This window comes from Hylaeus anthracinus, unplaced genomic scaffold (genome assembly GCF_026225885.1).
Source record: "Hylaeus anthracinus isolate JK02 unplaced genomic scaffold, UHH_iyHylAnth1.0_haploid 11997, whole genome shotgun sequence".
Taxonomy (NCBI): Eukaryota; Metazoa; Arthropoda; class Insecta; order Hymenoptera; family Colletidae; genus Hylaeus; species Hylaeus anthracinus.
Window position 1 is genome coordinate 4876534 of NW_026534344.1, and position 14933 is coordinate 4891466.

The 14933-nt window shown below is 30.8% G+C and overlaps 4 protein-coding genes across 8 annotated transcripts; 1 reads left to right on the forward strand and 3 right to left on the reverse strand.

Moving 5' to 3' along the window:
• Positions 1-29: 29 nt before the first annotated feature.
• On the reverse strand, positions 30-3301 carry LOC128889865 (AN1-type zinc finger protein 2A). 3 transcript variants are annotated; one of them, XM_054147908.1, is made up of 3 exons: positions 3009-3301; positions 1566-1877; positions 30-1482 (listed from the first exon to the last, which is right to left on the reverse strand). In XM_054147908.1, exons 2-3 carry the CDS (start codon positions 1859-1861, stop codon positions 1146-1148), a joined length of 633 nt encoding a protein of 210 aa, XP_054003883.1. In that variant the 5' UTR covers positions 1862-1877; positions 3009-3301; the 3' UTR covers positions 30-1145. The 3 variants fall into 3 exon arrangements, with proteins under 3 accessions (XP_054003883.1, XP_054003881.1, XP_054003880.1); XM_054147906.1 differs by having other exon boundaries at positions 1566-1889; positions 2765-3104; XM_054147905.1 differs by having other exon boundaries at positions 2765-3101.
• Positions 3302-3699: 398 nt separating this feature from the next.
• On the forward strand, positions 3700-6660 carry LOC128889847 (protein RCC2 homolog). The gene is made up of 4 exons (XM_054147871.1): positions 3700-4081; positions 4828-5068; positions 5316-6163; positions 6247-6660. The coding sequence occupies exons 1-4, from the start codon at positions 3881-3883 to the stop codon at positions 6415-6417; spliced, it is 1461 nt and encodes a 486-aa protein (XP_054003846.1). The 5' UTR covers positions 3700-3880; the 3' UTR covers positions 6418-6660.
• Positions 6661-7748: 1088 nt separating this feature from the next.
• LOC128889844 (uncharacterized) lies at positions 7749-10505 on the reverse strand. Its single transcript, XM_054147864.1, has 6 exons — positions 10383-10505; positions 10015-10292; positions 9497-9954; positions 9189-9400; positions 8324-8510; positions 7749-8212 (listed from the first exon to the last, which is right to left on the reverse strand). The coding sequence occupies exons 1-6, from the start codon at positions 10454-10456 to the stop codon at positions 7751-7753; spliced, it is 1671 nt and encodes a 556-aa protein (XP_054003839.1). The 5' UTR covers positions 10457-10505; the 3' UTR covers positions 7749-7750.
• A 271-nt stretch (positions 10506-10776) lies between these two features.
• On the reverse strand, positions 10777-14914 carry LOC128889863 (ras-related protein Rab-18). 3 transcript variants are annotated; one of them, XM_054147903.1, is made up of 6 exons: positions 13233-13743; positions 12563-12777; positions 12378-12495; positions 11551-11868; positions 11331-11481; positions 10777-10885 (listed from the first exon to the last, which is right to left on the reverse strand). In XM_054147903.1, exons 2-6 carry the CDS (start codon positions 12637-12639, stop codon positions 10881-10883), a joined length of 669 nt encoding a protein of 222 aa, XP_054003878.1. In that variant the 5' UTR covers positions 12640-12777; positions 13233-13743; the 3' UTR covers positions 10777-10880. The 3 variants fall into 3 exon arrangements, with proteins under 3 accessions (XP_054003878.1, XP_054003877.1, XP_054003876.1); XM_054147902.1 differs by lacking the exons at positions 10777-10885; positions 13233-13743 and adding an exon at positions 14775-14914 and having other exon boundaries at positions 10980-11481; positions 12563-12650; XM_054147901.1 differs by lacking the exon at positions 10777-10885 and having other exon boundaries at positions 10980-11481; positions 13233-13740.
• Between the last annotated feature and the right edge of the window lie 19 nt (positions 14915-14933).

Genomic DNA, 14933 nt, shown 5'->3' on the forward strand with positions numbered 1-14933 from the left:
ATACCTCATTTATAATAATAGTATACTTATTCGATAAATATACAAATTTATTTCTATTTCATTGTCAATTAACATTAACATTGCATTTATAGTTATATTAATCTTAACAATACAGATAGAATTATGTTTGAGGTGAAAAATAAATAAGTTGAGAAATATAATACATATTATTTCATAAAAGTTTCTAAGCATCTAAAAATCGATTGTGTCACATAACGAAACAAATATACGTTTCGATAAAAATTAACAATAAGCTGTATCTACTATCATAATACATTCTTATCTATTGAGAATGTCCCTTTGATATAATTTAAAAGTTTTACACAAATTTAACAGATAAGATTACTAATATCATTAAATTAATCTTCTTTTTACAATTGTTTACAATGTAGATATCGCGTAACATAAGTTCCACAAACAATTTTGTACTATACATTTTGTGCAACAAGTATAATTCTTATAGTTTATATACACGCGAAATAATGTATAATATTATTAACATTTCGACTGAAAATATTTACAATGCAACAAAGTGCGACGAAATGTTTCAGTACACATATAGTAAAGTATAAAAATTGCAGAACTAATTAAATTGGTTTATTTATAACATTAAATAATTCTAATAAAACTACAAGGTTTTCATTGGAAGTCATAGTATTTATTTTATGACATGTATGGTATGTATTAATCTAATTTTACTCTTCAGTATGAAATGTAGTTTAAGAAACTTTTACAAATACTTACTGAAGTTTTTCAAAATTCACACGAATAAGTTTTCTGTAAAATAGTGAAGTGGAAAGCTGAAGTTGTCAGGACAAAATCAACTAAAGTACATTTTTCCTGTTATGAATAACACCAGAAATACGAATCCTACTTTAAAATTATTTCTATTCAAGCGTTAAGAATCATGCGATTAAACAGTTACGTGAAGGAATGTAAAATAAAATGACATAAGAGGGAGTAAATAACCTCTTGACAACCTTGAGCAGTCAACTTCATTCTGAGAATGAGTTACATTTTTAACGTATTCGTTACCGCGAATAAAAAAAGATTAGAATCTTTTGAAGAAGTAACAATTTGTTTATACTTGTGCAGTTTGACAATGTACCTTAAGGATTTAGAAAAATTGTACAAATGGAACAAATTTAAGAGAGTCTACACCTATCTCTGTTTCCGGAAGGCACAGTCTCGAGTGTTCTTCGCCTAGCCGCTACATCTTCATCCAACATGGAAGCCTGAAGAGCTCTCGCAAGAGCTTCATCTTCATTCATACTACCTTGGTAACTTTTCATGATTTCACCATTTCTTCTATTCATTTGTACATTATTTTTTAAAGTATCAAGTCTCTTCCTTCGAATGGCTTCCTCATGACCTATACATGCATGATCTGTTGGATGTCTGTGCTTCAAACAGAAGTTCTCACCGCAATCAGAGCAATGCACTTGAACTATTTCTTTGATTTTGCAACCTTTCGATGAACATCTAAAAAATGAAAATTGTATAACTTACTACTTACTAAAAAGCATGTCTATTTCAAAACAGTATCATTAAATATATGTATATACCTATTTGAAAAAATTTTTTGGCTAGATTTTCTTAAATCTGATTGACATTCTCTGTCAATGTGCTGTCCAACTGCAATATCTGGAGAATCACCACGTTTTATAGGTATTGGTGTATCACAAAGTGGGCACACTGGAACTCGAGCATCTTTTTTATAAGCACTTGGGCAACTATGGTTGATATATGATATGTGTTCTGTACAAAAAATTTCAGAGCACGCATCACATTTCAATGGTAAAAAGTCCAATCGATTGCAACTGTTTTCTGAACAATGCTCGCCTAAATTTGGGAATTCCATGTTTGAAGAGAAGAATCTAAAATAGAAACTACATCATATTTTGTATTTCTCAACAATACTCTCATTTATATACTTGCATCATATTCTTGTATATCTATTCAAAAATATTGTACAGAAAGAAAATGTTATTTATTCAAATATTGAAAGAACTTATTGTACAATGGAAACTAAATAATATGTACGCAGCATAAAATATATTTCATCATAGGAAGTGTTCATATGGTATACACACATTTGAAAATGACATATTTTGACAAAAATTTAAAAGAGTACTAAGAAATACAACTCTTTGGAGTTAAATAGCTTACAGAGAATTAAGGAAAACAAAATAGTATGATTTCTGGGATCACATGACTGTAATTAAGAATTACGCTTATAGTAACAAATTATAATATTAACTTTATTAAAACTTTTAATACAATAATTCAAAGTAACACTCTTTGGAACAATCAAACATTTCTAATAGTATTGAAAATTGTTACACCTAAAACGATTGTTTATTACAAACATTAACACATGCAAATTTGTATACCCCAACCTTATTTTATACGTTACACATTTCGTGTAGATTTTTTCCTAAGAACTGTATACTTTATTCAGTGTCTCCGAATATTCAAGAGTATTATAAAAAAACCAGTACATCTTGCATCAGATCAAGTTCGTATACGATGACGATCTACATTTGTAAATTATAACCTCCAACATTCCACACACTTCATAACAATTGAAATAACAAATTTATCGAAAAGTACTACAATTAAGAAGATAAACGTAAAGAATTCAGTTCAATCAAGACAAATAGAGCACAGGAAAATGTATAACAAGAAAATAAAAATAAAAATTTTAAATATTTGGAAAATTTCCGAAATATATATTTAAATATAATTTTAAACAAATACATACCTAAAATTACGTTGAACCAAATTTTTAAGAATATCTTTGGTGTATTACAATTAACATTTCACATAAAAAATAAAATGAATATCACTTTCAATAATACACTCTCCTATTGTTTTTATGAATTTTTATACGTGCATCACAAAAACAATTTCTTCTTCAACGTTGCCAAATTGAAAGATGATAATAAACTTCAATCGAAGTACTACGAATGACGAATGTTTCAGATTTAACAGGAATATATACTAACCGACAGTATGAAACGGACGGAATAACACGTCAACGACATAAATGCGAATTAAGCATGACGTTGCAGCAGAGGTTAAGGGTGCGCACTGCGCAGGAGCCAGAGCCAAACTCCGAGTTGACTTCAGCGACAGTTGCGGAAAAAGTAGGAAACTCCGGGACAAGGACAGAGAGGGCGATACAACAATTGCAGGAGAGACGAGGACAGAGCGATTAGGCTAGCATGACTTTTTTCCAGGATATTGAAGCAAAGAAGCAATATTTTCTAATAATTCTGGTTTTAATATATTCGTTACACTTTGGCGGATGCGGCTCCAGGGCCTGATTTTGCAAGTTCGGCCTTGAAACTTTATAAACAATAAAAGTATGTTTGCTATCTTCATTTGATTGTTTATAAAGTTTTCATTCTAGTGCTTTCATGAAACATTATGCAATTGAAAACATTTTTCTTTTTAATATAATTCATAATGAAATATCGTTTTGTTTATGTTATCATAACGAAAAATTTAAATTCCGAGCAAGTGGGTTAGTTGATTTAATATTATGTACGATTTATTATACAGATTTCATTTTTGGCGCGGTCTCAGAAAATTGTGGTTCAATTTCTACGTTCTCTAAATTCAGAAGGAACGGAACACGGAATGCGTTGGCGATTTACAATCATAAACTTGAGTTTGCATTGTGCTTATCCCTGGAGCATGGTTTTATTATGATTTTTGAGCGCCAGGTGGCTGCATTTTTGTTGTCCATTTGTCGAACGGTACACTACAGACTACAGATCTCAGCGCCATTACAACGATAAATGTCATTGTACCTGCGTCCCACAAAACCGATTTTGAATCGTTAATAAGTTTTAAATAAACGAAATCTACCGATATGTCGACTAAACGGAAAAATCCGACGAACAACAAGAACCGTACAAAATCGAGAAAGGTCGAATACGATGAAGAAGACATCTCTAGCGAGCATGATTCGGATGTTGATGACGCCGAGACCGGTTCGAATGCTGAGGGTGAGGACGCTGTCGAAGATGATCTTACCGATGTCTCCAGTATCCCAGAATTACCACCACCTGAGGTGATATTATATATATTTGTGTTTTATATTGGAAAGTATATCGAGGTCTAAAGGACCAGGACGCGGTTTTGATATTTACAACGCTGATGAGAGTTTCACAACTGCAGTGAGTAACTGTAATATTAGGACACTTTACAATTTTCCTTTTGTCGCTTTATAATTTTGCTTATGATGAAAAATAAAGTAATCAAGGTATATCTAGTCTTAAAACATTTAATCTAATTAGGGAAAGTATAAAGTTTACTTATTTAATTTATGTTTACTATAAAATAACTTTCAAACAAAACAAAAGTCTTTAACAAACTTCTGAATGGACACACTTTCAATTTGCATATGGTAAGTAAAATGTATTCGAACATACCTACCAGATGCACAACAAATTTTTCATTGTCCAAACCTTGGCGTTATAATTCTAGTCTAGAACATGCAGACCCTTTCAGCAGGATATGTAATTTCACTAATTCATATAGCAATAATATAGATGATGAATGAATTTATTTTTAAAGAGTCGATATTTTAATATAATTGACTACCTTAATTACTTTATTTTCCATTATAAACAAAGTCATGAAACAACACAGTATAAATTGCAAATTGTCAGAATATTATAGTTACAATAAAACATTTAATAGGTTTTTAGTAAAGAAAGTTACTTGAGGTTATTAAGATTGGCAAATTACTCAAGTATTAATATTTAAGCCAAACATTATGTCATTCAAGAATTAGGTCATGTATATTTATTACAGGGTGGGTGGGGAAAACCTGGAACACTACTCATGTGTGGTCTCACAAATTGGGAAATGGCTGGTCGCAAAGCTCCACCAAAAGGAGTTAAGGCTAATGTGGGACGCAGTTTATGGACACCGCATACTTTTAAAAACCTGAATGGCGCACGCGTTAGATTGGTTGCCTCTGGTCCTGCAGCTTCTCATAGTATTATTGTTACGGAGGATAATAGATGCCTTGCTTTTGGTAGAAATGATAAAGGTAAATGAATAAAAGGTAAAACATATCTCTAGGTCAAACATATCTATAGAATTAAGAATTCTGATGTAAGTAAATATACTTTGATTAAACTGGAAACTTTAGAAATTTGTTAGGCCATATAATTTCAATTCAGTACCCAGATAACTCGTTATGTTTCTTAAAAAATTAAGAAATTTTATTTCACTGTACAAATTTCGTCGCTGAAAAGATTAAGATTTCGTAAATTTTTATGAAATAATTTTTACAGGGCAGTTGGGTGTCGGCGATATGAAACGTCGAGATGAACCTACCGAAGTTACAGCACTGAAGGGACATACCGTTATAGCAGCATCTTGTGGTCGTAATCACACCTTATTTTTAACAAGTCGTGGCATAGTTTTCGCAGCCGGAGACAATAAATTAGGCCAATGCGGTGTTGGAAAATCTGATGCGTGCATTATTTCTGCTACTAAAGTTAAATATACTGGTCCACCTATAGTGAAAGTAGGATGTGGTGCAGAATTTTCAATGATTCTAGATATAAAAGGTGGCTTGCACTCATTTGGAAGCCCAGAATATGGAGCCTTAGGTCATAACACTGATGGAAAATATTTTATAACAAACGCAAAGATGGCGTTTCATTTTGAAAAAGTGCCTAAGAGAATCGTTTTTTACGTTGAAAGATCAAAAGATGGCCATCTTACACCTTTGGATCGTGTGGAGATTACAGACTTCAGTTGCGGTCATTATCATACCGTCGCTATTGATAGTAAAAATCGTGCATTTTCTTGGGGATTTGGCGGTATTGGCCGCCTGGGTCACAATGAGCAACGAGATGAGTTCGTGCCTCGTTTAATTAAGTTTTTAGAACCACCTAATCGTGGTGTTAGAGCCGTGCATTGTGGTAGTACCTATAGTATTGCCATTAATGTCCATGGAACAGCCTTAATGTTTGGACAAACAAAACGTACTGGAGAAGCCAATATGTATCCAAAACCAATTCAAGATTTGTCTGGCTGGGAAATTAGATGTGTTGGTTGTTCTCAAACTAGCGTAGTAGTCGCAGCTGATGAGTCGGTTATTGCTTGGGGTGCTAGTCCGACATTTGGCGAATTGGTACATAATTTCATAAAAAAGATTTACATAAATCTTTAAACACTTTTGAGTTAAATTTCTTTTATCTCAATTAATTATTTCAGGGTTTTGGCGAAATGCGTAAATCCTCGACTACTCCGATGGAAGTGAAAGCACTGGAAGGTTTATACATTACTGCCATTACCTGTGGTATTTCTCACACACTTATGATTTGTCGAGATGAATCCGAAGAAGAGAAAACTAAAATCAACAAACTTCAAGTATATTCAGTTTAAATTACATGGTTTGCACAAAAAGCTACCAAATTCCACGTTCGCGTGCTACCAAATTTTTCTGTGTTCATCACAATCATTGCCACACTTTATGATCAGATTATATAAACGGAAAATACATCATTATACGTGACGATAACTTATTTCAGTAACTTAAAGCATAGATGAAACGATCTGCGAGCAGTTATTAATAGACTGTAAAAAACGTCCATACAAATACAGACTTAACTATTATTTTACTATGTACTTCCGTCTTTACTTAACGTGCGAAGGAAAGTTTATCATAATAGGAAACCCCATTCTGTTAGTAGCTCAGGATATAGACCAAACAAATAGATGCAAAAATATATTTTGATACGTTACTATTTTATTGACATACTCTGTATCTTTGTCCAGAATGAAAATAGTTGACACGTATGAAGAAGAGTGCTGGAAGCTGGAAATAAATCATTACAGAATTCATCGAGTAATGTCTTTACATGTTAGTTTCACTTTTCAATCTACTATACACAAATAGTTTGTATCATTGATTCATTATAGTAGTACCTGAATCATTAATTCTACAGAAATCGTTTTTATATTTTATATACAATGACACGTTAGCAGTGGTTACATTGCTAATGTAACACTAAGCCGTTTTTTATGCTTTAAATAGATAATGTTTTTTTTATACAAAAATAGAGAATATCATTAATGCTAATAATTTCAATTATATCCTTTGATATTACGATGGGCAATGCTTCCATGAAACCAGCATTGTTTATCATACTTTTAAACTAAGGATTGCTTTAAATTCACACAAAGAAATTCTTAGCGAAGAGTGTACATTGTTAATTGTAATAAATGTGGTCTGAACACCATGTATCATCAGAACTCATGTATACGCATTTGTATTTAAGGCTATCCATGTTTTGGTAGGAAATATAATCGAAATTTGATATATAATTTTATTTTGCATTAACTAATAATGTAACCAAAAAATTACTGAAATTTATAATTACATTATTTTTTAAAGAATTATTTAAGAATTCCAATTAAAATCACTGCCATGATGTATGTAAAACGTATCTTTCATTGTAATGTTGAATATTTATTCCTTTGTATACATTACTTTTGTGTAGTTACAACATCAACATACTGTTTTAGTAAACTTGAGATAAGCGTACAAAACGAAATACAAAATAAATACATTTTTAAGCAATTTTTACTAAATAGTGTTTTGAACATTTATATTTTAATAATACTTTAATACTTTATCAGCACGCTCCAAATGTGTAGCCGACAGATAGTGGTTGTTTTCATTCGATACAGTGACATTAGAATAGCTACATGTTTCTTAAAATTCGCAGTTTTCATATTTTCTTGGCATAATTTTGTCCACTTTATTAATTTTACAAGAAGTACACGTTTGTGGGAATTCGCAAATTTCATATTCTCTTGACGTAATTTTCTCAGCTTCATTGATTTTACAAGAACTACACGTTCGTGGAAATTGGCAAATTTCATATTTTCTTTGTGTATTTTTATCGATTTCATTGATTATACAAGAACTACACATTTGTGAGAATTCGCAAATGTCGTATTTTTCCAATTGCTTTTCATCAATTTCACAAGAGTTACACATTTGTGGAAATTTACAAATTTCATACTTTTTTGCCAGGTTTTTCGAACATCTCCAACATCTTTGTTTGATACGATGTAATTTCTGATATTCTTTGCAGATGGTACAGGGAGTATTTTTAATAGCTTCATCGTTCAGACGTTCAAGTAGTTTTTCTTCTTCTGAAAGTCTCCTCAGCTATTTAAAACATAGGTAGACGTTTTATACTATTGTATAATATTAACTACTGTATTAGTTTTATAGAACGGAACTATTTTTTAAATATTGACAATTATAAATAGTGCTAACGATAAGTTTACGATCCATTGCTGTTGTAGCTAATGCGATAATGTTGTGGATGGTATCCTTTTTATTTTGTGTAACATTATTGTTTTTCCAACGTAATAGTTGATACGCCATATAATGTATTGGATCCGAAGGTTTATAATTTAGAACCTTTGCCATTGTCCACGACACTGGCACCATAATATTTTGTCTATCATTACAAAAGACGAGAGTAAAAACGAAATAGACTATTGGTGTATTTAAGAAATATGGTTATACTAAATGTGATATGGAAAACTATTAATGAAACATCTAGAAGATATAGAGATATCAAGGATAAGTGTTTATGACAAAATGGAAGGATTGAGTAATTCTTCGGCAATTGGTTTACAATGAATTGCGTAATTGAATGATTGTAAAGAATCCATGTAGAGTTTCAAGTATAAAGGTAACTGATACAGACAGTCTGTTTCAAGAAGAACGCTGTTGGCGATTTTTGGAAATGCATCATGAGGTTAATGATATCATCATTTAGGAGAGTAAAAAGGGTTAAACGAGTAATGCAATTTACATATCTCCAACTACATTTTTCTTAAAACTAAACTGTACACATACATAGGATAATTGTAATGAATTCAGTTTAAATACATACAGATAAATAAAAAAAAAAGAAATTACGGAGTTGGGGAATCAGAAATTAGCTTATATTATAATCATCTTGTAATCATTATAATTATATAATTATAAAGTAATCACAATATAGTTATGATAATATAATTTCTGAATATATTCCACAACATATTCAATTTCTATGTACTTGTTACTGTATCATCCTTCTACATATCCAATTCTTATATTTAATGCCAAATGATGTTCAGTAATCACTTACCTCAAATAATCATTTCTTTGTACAGACAATTCTTCTACTGTGTTCTTTTCTGCTACAAGGTGACACAGACAAGGGCATTGTTGGAAATAATCTAGTGTATCAGTGGGAGTAGTAATGCTTCTTGAATGATTTACTTCACAAATATTTTGTATCATTTCTAAACTATTGGTATCTGAATCCAACATAGTAAAACTACATTCACATAATATTTCCTGCATGTCAAGTATAATATTGTACATAAAAAAACACATTAGTATATAGAATAAAGGAGTTTGTTGAATTGTTTATTACTCAAATCATGTTTAGACCTCTAGATTTGAGCATTTTTCTTCCATTTCATAAAATCCTATGTCGATCAATATTTGCTCAGTTTCTTCATCAATTCCATACTGCTCTACTAATTGTATAATACTTTCTTCTATTCCAATATGTTTCAGAAATTTAATTATTTTTGGCGAGGCATGATTGACAGGAGATCGCCAATTTATAATTCCAGGAACGTCGATGCCACTTAACATCAACTGACAAAGAATATGCGAATTTTGTAACTCTATTCCATGTACAATGATATACCAACACTCTGATTCGCTTAAACCTGTAGATCTTAAACTTGAGATAAGCTCGTCACTGAATTTTCTTGACCACATATCTTGGAATTGCAATATGTATGGATCTACATTGAAACTTTTGAAATAGAAGACTTCGCAACGATTAAGTTTAAGTAGTCCAAGTTTCATTGCTTTTATGATGGTATGTACAGACATACCTAAAAATTGTTATATATTAACTAAAAAATGTTTAACTTTGTATAAGTAAAAATTAGCACCTTTCTTTTGCAAAGTTTTTAAAACATATGTACTATATAATCCACTCTGAATAGTGATCCATAATCGCCTGTTATTTGTAGGATCGGTTAAAAATCTTTTTGAACTCAATTGATCACGAATACATTGTTTGAGTTTGTGTGTGATTAGCTTTAATAATTTAGTCCTGTTCCAGGTTCCATACAATTGAAGTCCTTTGTCCGTCAGACCAATATTTAATTTCGTTTTACTTAATGCTTCTTCTGTTGATACGCATGATAAAGACGTAGGTGAGACTTTTCTGTAAGTATTAAAATTTTTAAAGAGAAGATCCGTTAATCAATTCAAGATTTAGCAGAAATACTTCCGGTTAATCGCTATTACATTTTACCTTAAATTTTCTGTATAATCGTTGTTTTCCTCCTTATATACACGGCTTTGATCAACAGACATAAATTGCTTCATATTACATTGTTATATATGCATGTCAAATTAGTTTTCAAAATTAAATAAAAATACCAAAACAAATGTTTTAACAGGCAATTGTTTGAATTTGATTTGTTAAAGCGGCAATCAGCCGCTTAGTCACCGCATATACAAAAATAGTTAAAATTATTCCATTCAAATATTTAATGAAAATGTAGAACAATCTAAGTATATTAAGGACAAATATTTTAAATACAGAAAGTTTTTTATTTACAAGTACATTACAATAGTTTTGCCTGTAGGACGAATACTATACATTCTTTTGCTCACTCTTCATAAAATAAATATATATGACAGTAAAAGACTAAAGAAATTTATTGTACATTGGTTACACTATTATACATACATATGTATAACGATATGCATTGCATTCATATATTGTGTAAAACAACATTCAAACGAATTAACCTACAAATAAAAATGAAAATATAACACTTTGAAATATACGAACACTTATACAAAAATGTAATTCATAGGAGTTAATAATACAACGTTTGCTTACGATATTAATGAAGTTCTACTAATATTTATTAATCATTAAACTATGCACGTATGCAAGATATATTTACATGAATACAAATTTAGTATTACAAATACTTATATAAAATCCAACAATTTAACAAAGAATTAGAACTTGAAAGCAAACTCATATATATCTTTGATACACGTGTAAAACATTTCTTGCCATGACGAACACGAAACAATAACATGCTGTACTGTTATTCATGTTTTTCATTCATATTATCACACTTTATCTAGTTTTCAAACAGAGTTTAGACCATACATTAAAGTGTAGCTTTGTCGCAATTATCACCGGCTTAATTTTATATTATAATTAGTTAAAGCAGCTCACAATAACAGTTTGAGCCATTTGGCTCAAATGATTGAGTATCATTTGCCAAATGTATTCCTCTGTGACCTCTATGTCTTGCCCCTCCCATATTACCATTGCCGCACGATTTAAGAAGCGCATGTCGATCCCAAAGACCTGGTGTTTGTATTATCTGCAAGTAACATTAACTTCTTAAATTGAACGCAGCTCATGATTCACAGTATATTGAGCTATAATATACCTTTTGTACAAGTTCTTCAAAACAACATTTAATCCCATCTGCCGTTTTGGCACTACTTTCAATGTATAAAGTTTGATGTCTTCTGGCAAACTGTAAACCTTCTTCAGTACTCACTTCTCTATTTGGTAAATCTATTTTATTGCCTACTACCATTTTAACAATGTCTGTTTTATTGCAATAAGTATTTAACTCATTGAGCCACGTTTCCAGCTTTATAAAAGTAATTCTATCTGTAACATCATACACCAATATAGCACCTTGACCATCTCTGTAATAACTGGGCGTTAATGTACGGAAACGTTCTTGTCCAGCGGTATCCTATAATGGAATATTGATAAATTATATTCGTGTAATTAATACAATGATGCCTATCAAGTTGCAGTAACTTTTTTTCTATTCCCATTGTAATCCTTAATTAACAACATTTTATTAATAAGTTACTGAAGGAAAGATGTAGAAATTTTGTATTTTTTACTTTAAAATTTGTAACATGAAAATAATTAAATAAATTAATAAAAATAATACCAAACACAAACATATCAGAATAATCCTAAGTTAGGGGAGGAATATGCAATCGTAAAGGACAAAGATAATCAAATGTTAACTGTATCTCACTTGCTTTCACTGTTTCCTATTTGCTATGATCATTTCCCACATGCTTTTACTGTTTTATACTCTCCCGCTCAATAAAAATATAGCAAGCTGGCAAGATAAGAGTAATGAAGTTTCATATTTCTGTTTTTCAAGCTGTGTCCTAATCATTTTGCAACCTAACAGGCATCACTGTAGATAGCATTTTTGTAATGCTTTTTATTAAAACAGCTAACCCAAATAGCAAGTTTCACTGTATTGCCATCAATTGTGATCTGTTTAGTTTTATAATCCATACCAACTGTGCTCTGCATATTCTCATAGAATTCATCCTCCGTGAATCTAAGAATGATGCTAATACAAAGATTGTGATATAAGTATATTGATTAGATAAAATTAATTTATTCTGTTTGATAAATACCTTGACTTTCCAACATTTGATTCACCTATCATTAAAAGTTTCAGTACTGTCAATACATCTTGATCCATTGTATCCATTCTTAGTACCACTGCGATGAAATTTAATGTAGAAATCTAGCCTTTTGGTTTGGCTGATGCAAGTCACTGTTGTAACTTAAATATTAAATTTCAATCGAAACTGTAGTTATGACTCAAGCAATTTGAAATTCATTGATTCTGTTTAACATTTCCATAAAAAGAAAAACATTAACCAATTATCAAACTCACAGCTCAGTTCACTAATTATAGCAATTATTATAATTGTTTAGATGAACAACAAAGAAAATGCTACATAATGCACACCAATGTCAATGTATTATTTAACACTTGAAAAGCTAGCTTCAGTGCTGGTGAAACATTGTATATACTAGTATCAACAGTATATCAATTTCAGTATGAAATATCTTACTATGAATTTGATAAGTTCCTTTATATGTAAATGCAAAATACAGTAGAGATAATCTAATTGAGAAAAAATCAATAAACCCTTTGATAATATACATTATTAATCTTATTTTATAAAGAAAAAAAAACATGAAAACGTTTCATTATAAATTTTGTTTATGAAACAAGAGAAAGCCTATAGCGTTGCAAAACGATAAATAAAGTAGATGTACTTGATTACAACTTACAGCAAATGTGTCAATGTCATTTGAGTGTATGAATCTACTCAAATGATGTATGATGTCATAATTTGCTTGCAATCAACGAATTACAAATCGCAATACAGCGTTGTAACGTAATCTGAGTAGCAGAAGCGAGTAGAAGAGGAAAACAATTAGGTCACTTTTCACAAAATTCCATGGATGTCATTCCCAATCGTGTCTGTTAATTATTATAGTAAAAAAGCTATTTTTGTGAAGTATTCAGCGTGTATATTTCTGTCGCGAATTAAAACAAAACACAAAATAATGGCGGATGTTAACCAAAAAGATACGTTCGACTTTTTGTACGTCAAATATTCGAGTAACAAGCATTACTTAGAAATGTCATTTAACATTTGTTGCGTTGATACGCTTTTGTAACAATGAATAACGATATAATAAATTTTACAGAATTTAATTAAAAGTTCACAAATCTCTGTCAGTAAAATTATAAAATCAGAATTAAAACAAAATATATCGGTCGGTGTTCCTAACCTCAATAGTGTTTATGTGTATTGTATTGTTTTGTAGAAAGTGTCAGCAAAGGGACAATGCCAATTTATAGAGAAAGTATATAATATTCTTCTCGTACAATATAATTGATGTTCGTTCAAGCATTGAACTCAATGAATACCATAACCAAGAAATCACAGTGCATTGGTAAACCATGAAAGTATTTGAATGAATTGAAAAATGTTATTCATAAATAATAATGCATAAACATCAAAGTTTTGCATGTTAAATTTGAAGGACTTCAACTCCAGTACCACTGAACTTTTAGTTTGTAAATTTTCAGATTTATCATGTCATGTATCGTAAACAATCCACTCTTCTGAAAAACATCAAAATTTTGTCTCTACAAGAGTACTCTGTGCTAATAAGTTTTATGGATTCAACATCAGAAGTCTCATTTTTTTATTTTCCATAATAATGACAAATTATTAGTCATATGTGAAGCCACTGAAATATCAAAATATAGCTATATGCACTAATCGCAAGCTGAAAATTACATTGTTTTGTTTGAAAGTTATTTTATAAGAAATATTATGAAGAATACATAGATCTTATACTTTTGCTAACTAGACTCAATGTTTAAATGCTGTATGTACTTCAATTATCTTATTTTTCATCACAGATAAAGCTATAAAGCAACAAAGTAGAAATTGTGAAGTATCTGAACACAAATCGAGGAAGGCAATGTTTACATCTTGTCAAATTTAAGGATTGCTGTATTAAAAGCTTCGTCGATCGAATAGTTTTGTGGGGTCCGTTTGGTCGATATTGCCGAAAAAATGCTTCTCAAGTATTGTTTACGTTGCTGAAGATAGTTCAAACTTAACATGCACAATCATAATACTTACGTATTATTACAGAACTAAAATTGTTTTGGAATTCATAATATGACTTGCATTTTTTAAGTGTCAAACCTCTCATTTGAAAGCGTTCGAATACTTTTCTGGCTTACCGTATACCAAACCATAAGCGAAATATAATCGCGAATAGACTCTGCAAGACTTTGTAAGTACTCACCGATGGTATAATACTATAATAGACAGATCCGCAAGCGCATCTTCAGATGTGCTTGAAGTCTCAGATAAAGTAAGTTTTCGTTTCCTATAGTGGCAGAACGATAAAGCGAAGAGAGAAAAAAGATGGCCGCCGGTGAGCTGCCATGAAGGGGCTGCGTCG

Bases quoted from the DNA above. Each gene is read 5' to 3' on its own strand.
- LOC128889844 (XM_054147864.1), bottom strand. From the start codon at position 10,456: ATGAAGCAATTTATGTCTGTTGATCAAAGCCGTGTATATAAGGAGGAA. The intron at 9,955-10,014 runs GTGCTAATTTTT...AACAATTTTTAG, and splicing joins AAAAACTTTGCAAAAGAAAG to GTATGTCTGTACATACCATC. The intron at 8,213-8,323 runs GTTAGCACTATT...TGTTTTAAATAG, and splicing joins CAATGGATCGTAAACTTATC to CTGAGGAGACTTTCAGAAGA.
- LOC128889847 (XM_054147871.1), top strand. From the start codon at position 3,881: ATGTCGACTAAACGGAAAAATCCGACGAACAACAAGAACCGTACAAAA. The intron at 5,069-5,315 runs GTAAATGAATAA...TAATTTTTACAG, and splicing joins TTTTGGTAGAAATGATAAAG to GGCAGTTGGGTGTCGGCGAT. The intron at 6,164-6,246 runs GTACATAATTTC...TAATTATTTCAG, and splicing joins GTCCGACATTTGGCGAATTG to GGTTTTGGCGAAATGCGTAA.
- LOC128889865 (XM_054147908.1), bottom strand. From the start codon at position 1,861: ATGGAATTCCCAAATTTAGGCGAGCATTGTTCAGAAAACAGTTGCAAT. The intron at 1,483-1,565 runs GTATATACATAT...TTCATTTTTTAG, and splicing joins CAAAAAATTTTTTCAAATAG to ATGTTCATCGAAAGGTTGCA.
- LOC128889863 (XM_054147902.1), bottom strand. From the start codon at position 12,639: ATGGATACAATGGATCAAGATGTATTGACAGTACTGAAACTTTTAATG. The intron at 12,496-12,562 runs GTATTTATCAAA...TCTTTGTATTAG, and splicing joins TCAAATGTTGGAAAGTCAAG to CATCATTCTTAGATTCACGG. The intron at 11,482-11,550 runs GTATATTATAGC...TGTTACTTGCAG, and splicing joins TTGAAGAACTTGTACAAAAG to ATAATACAAACACCAGGTCT.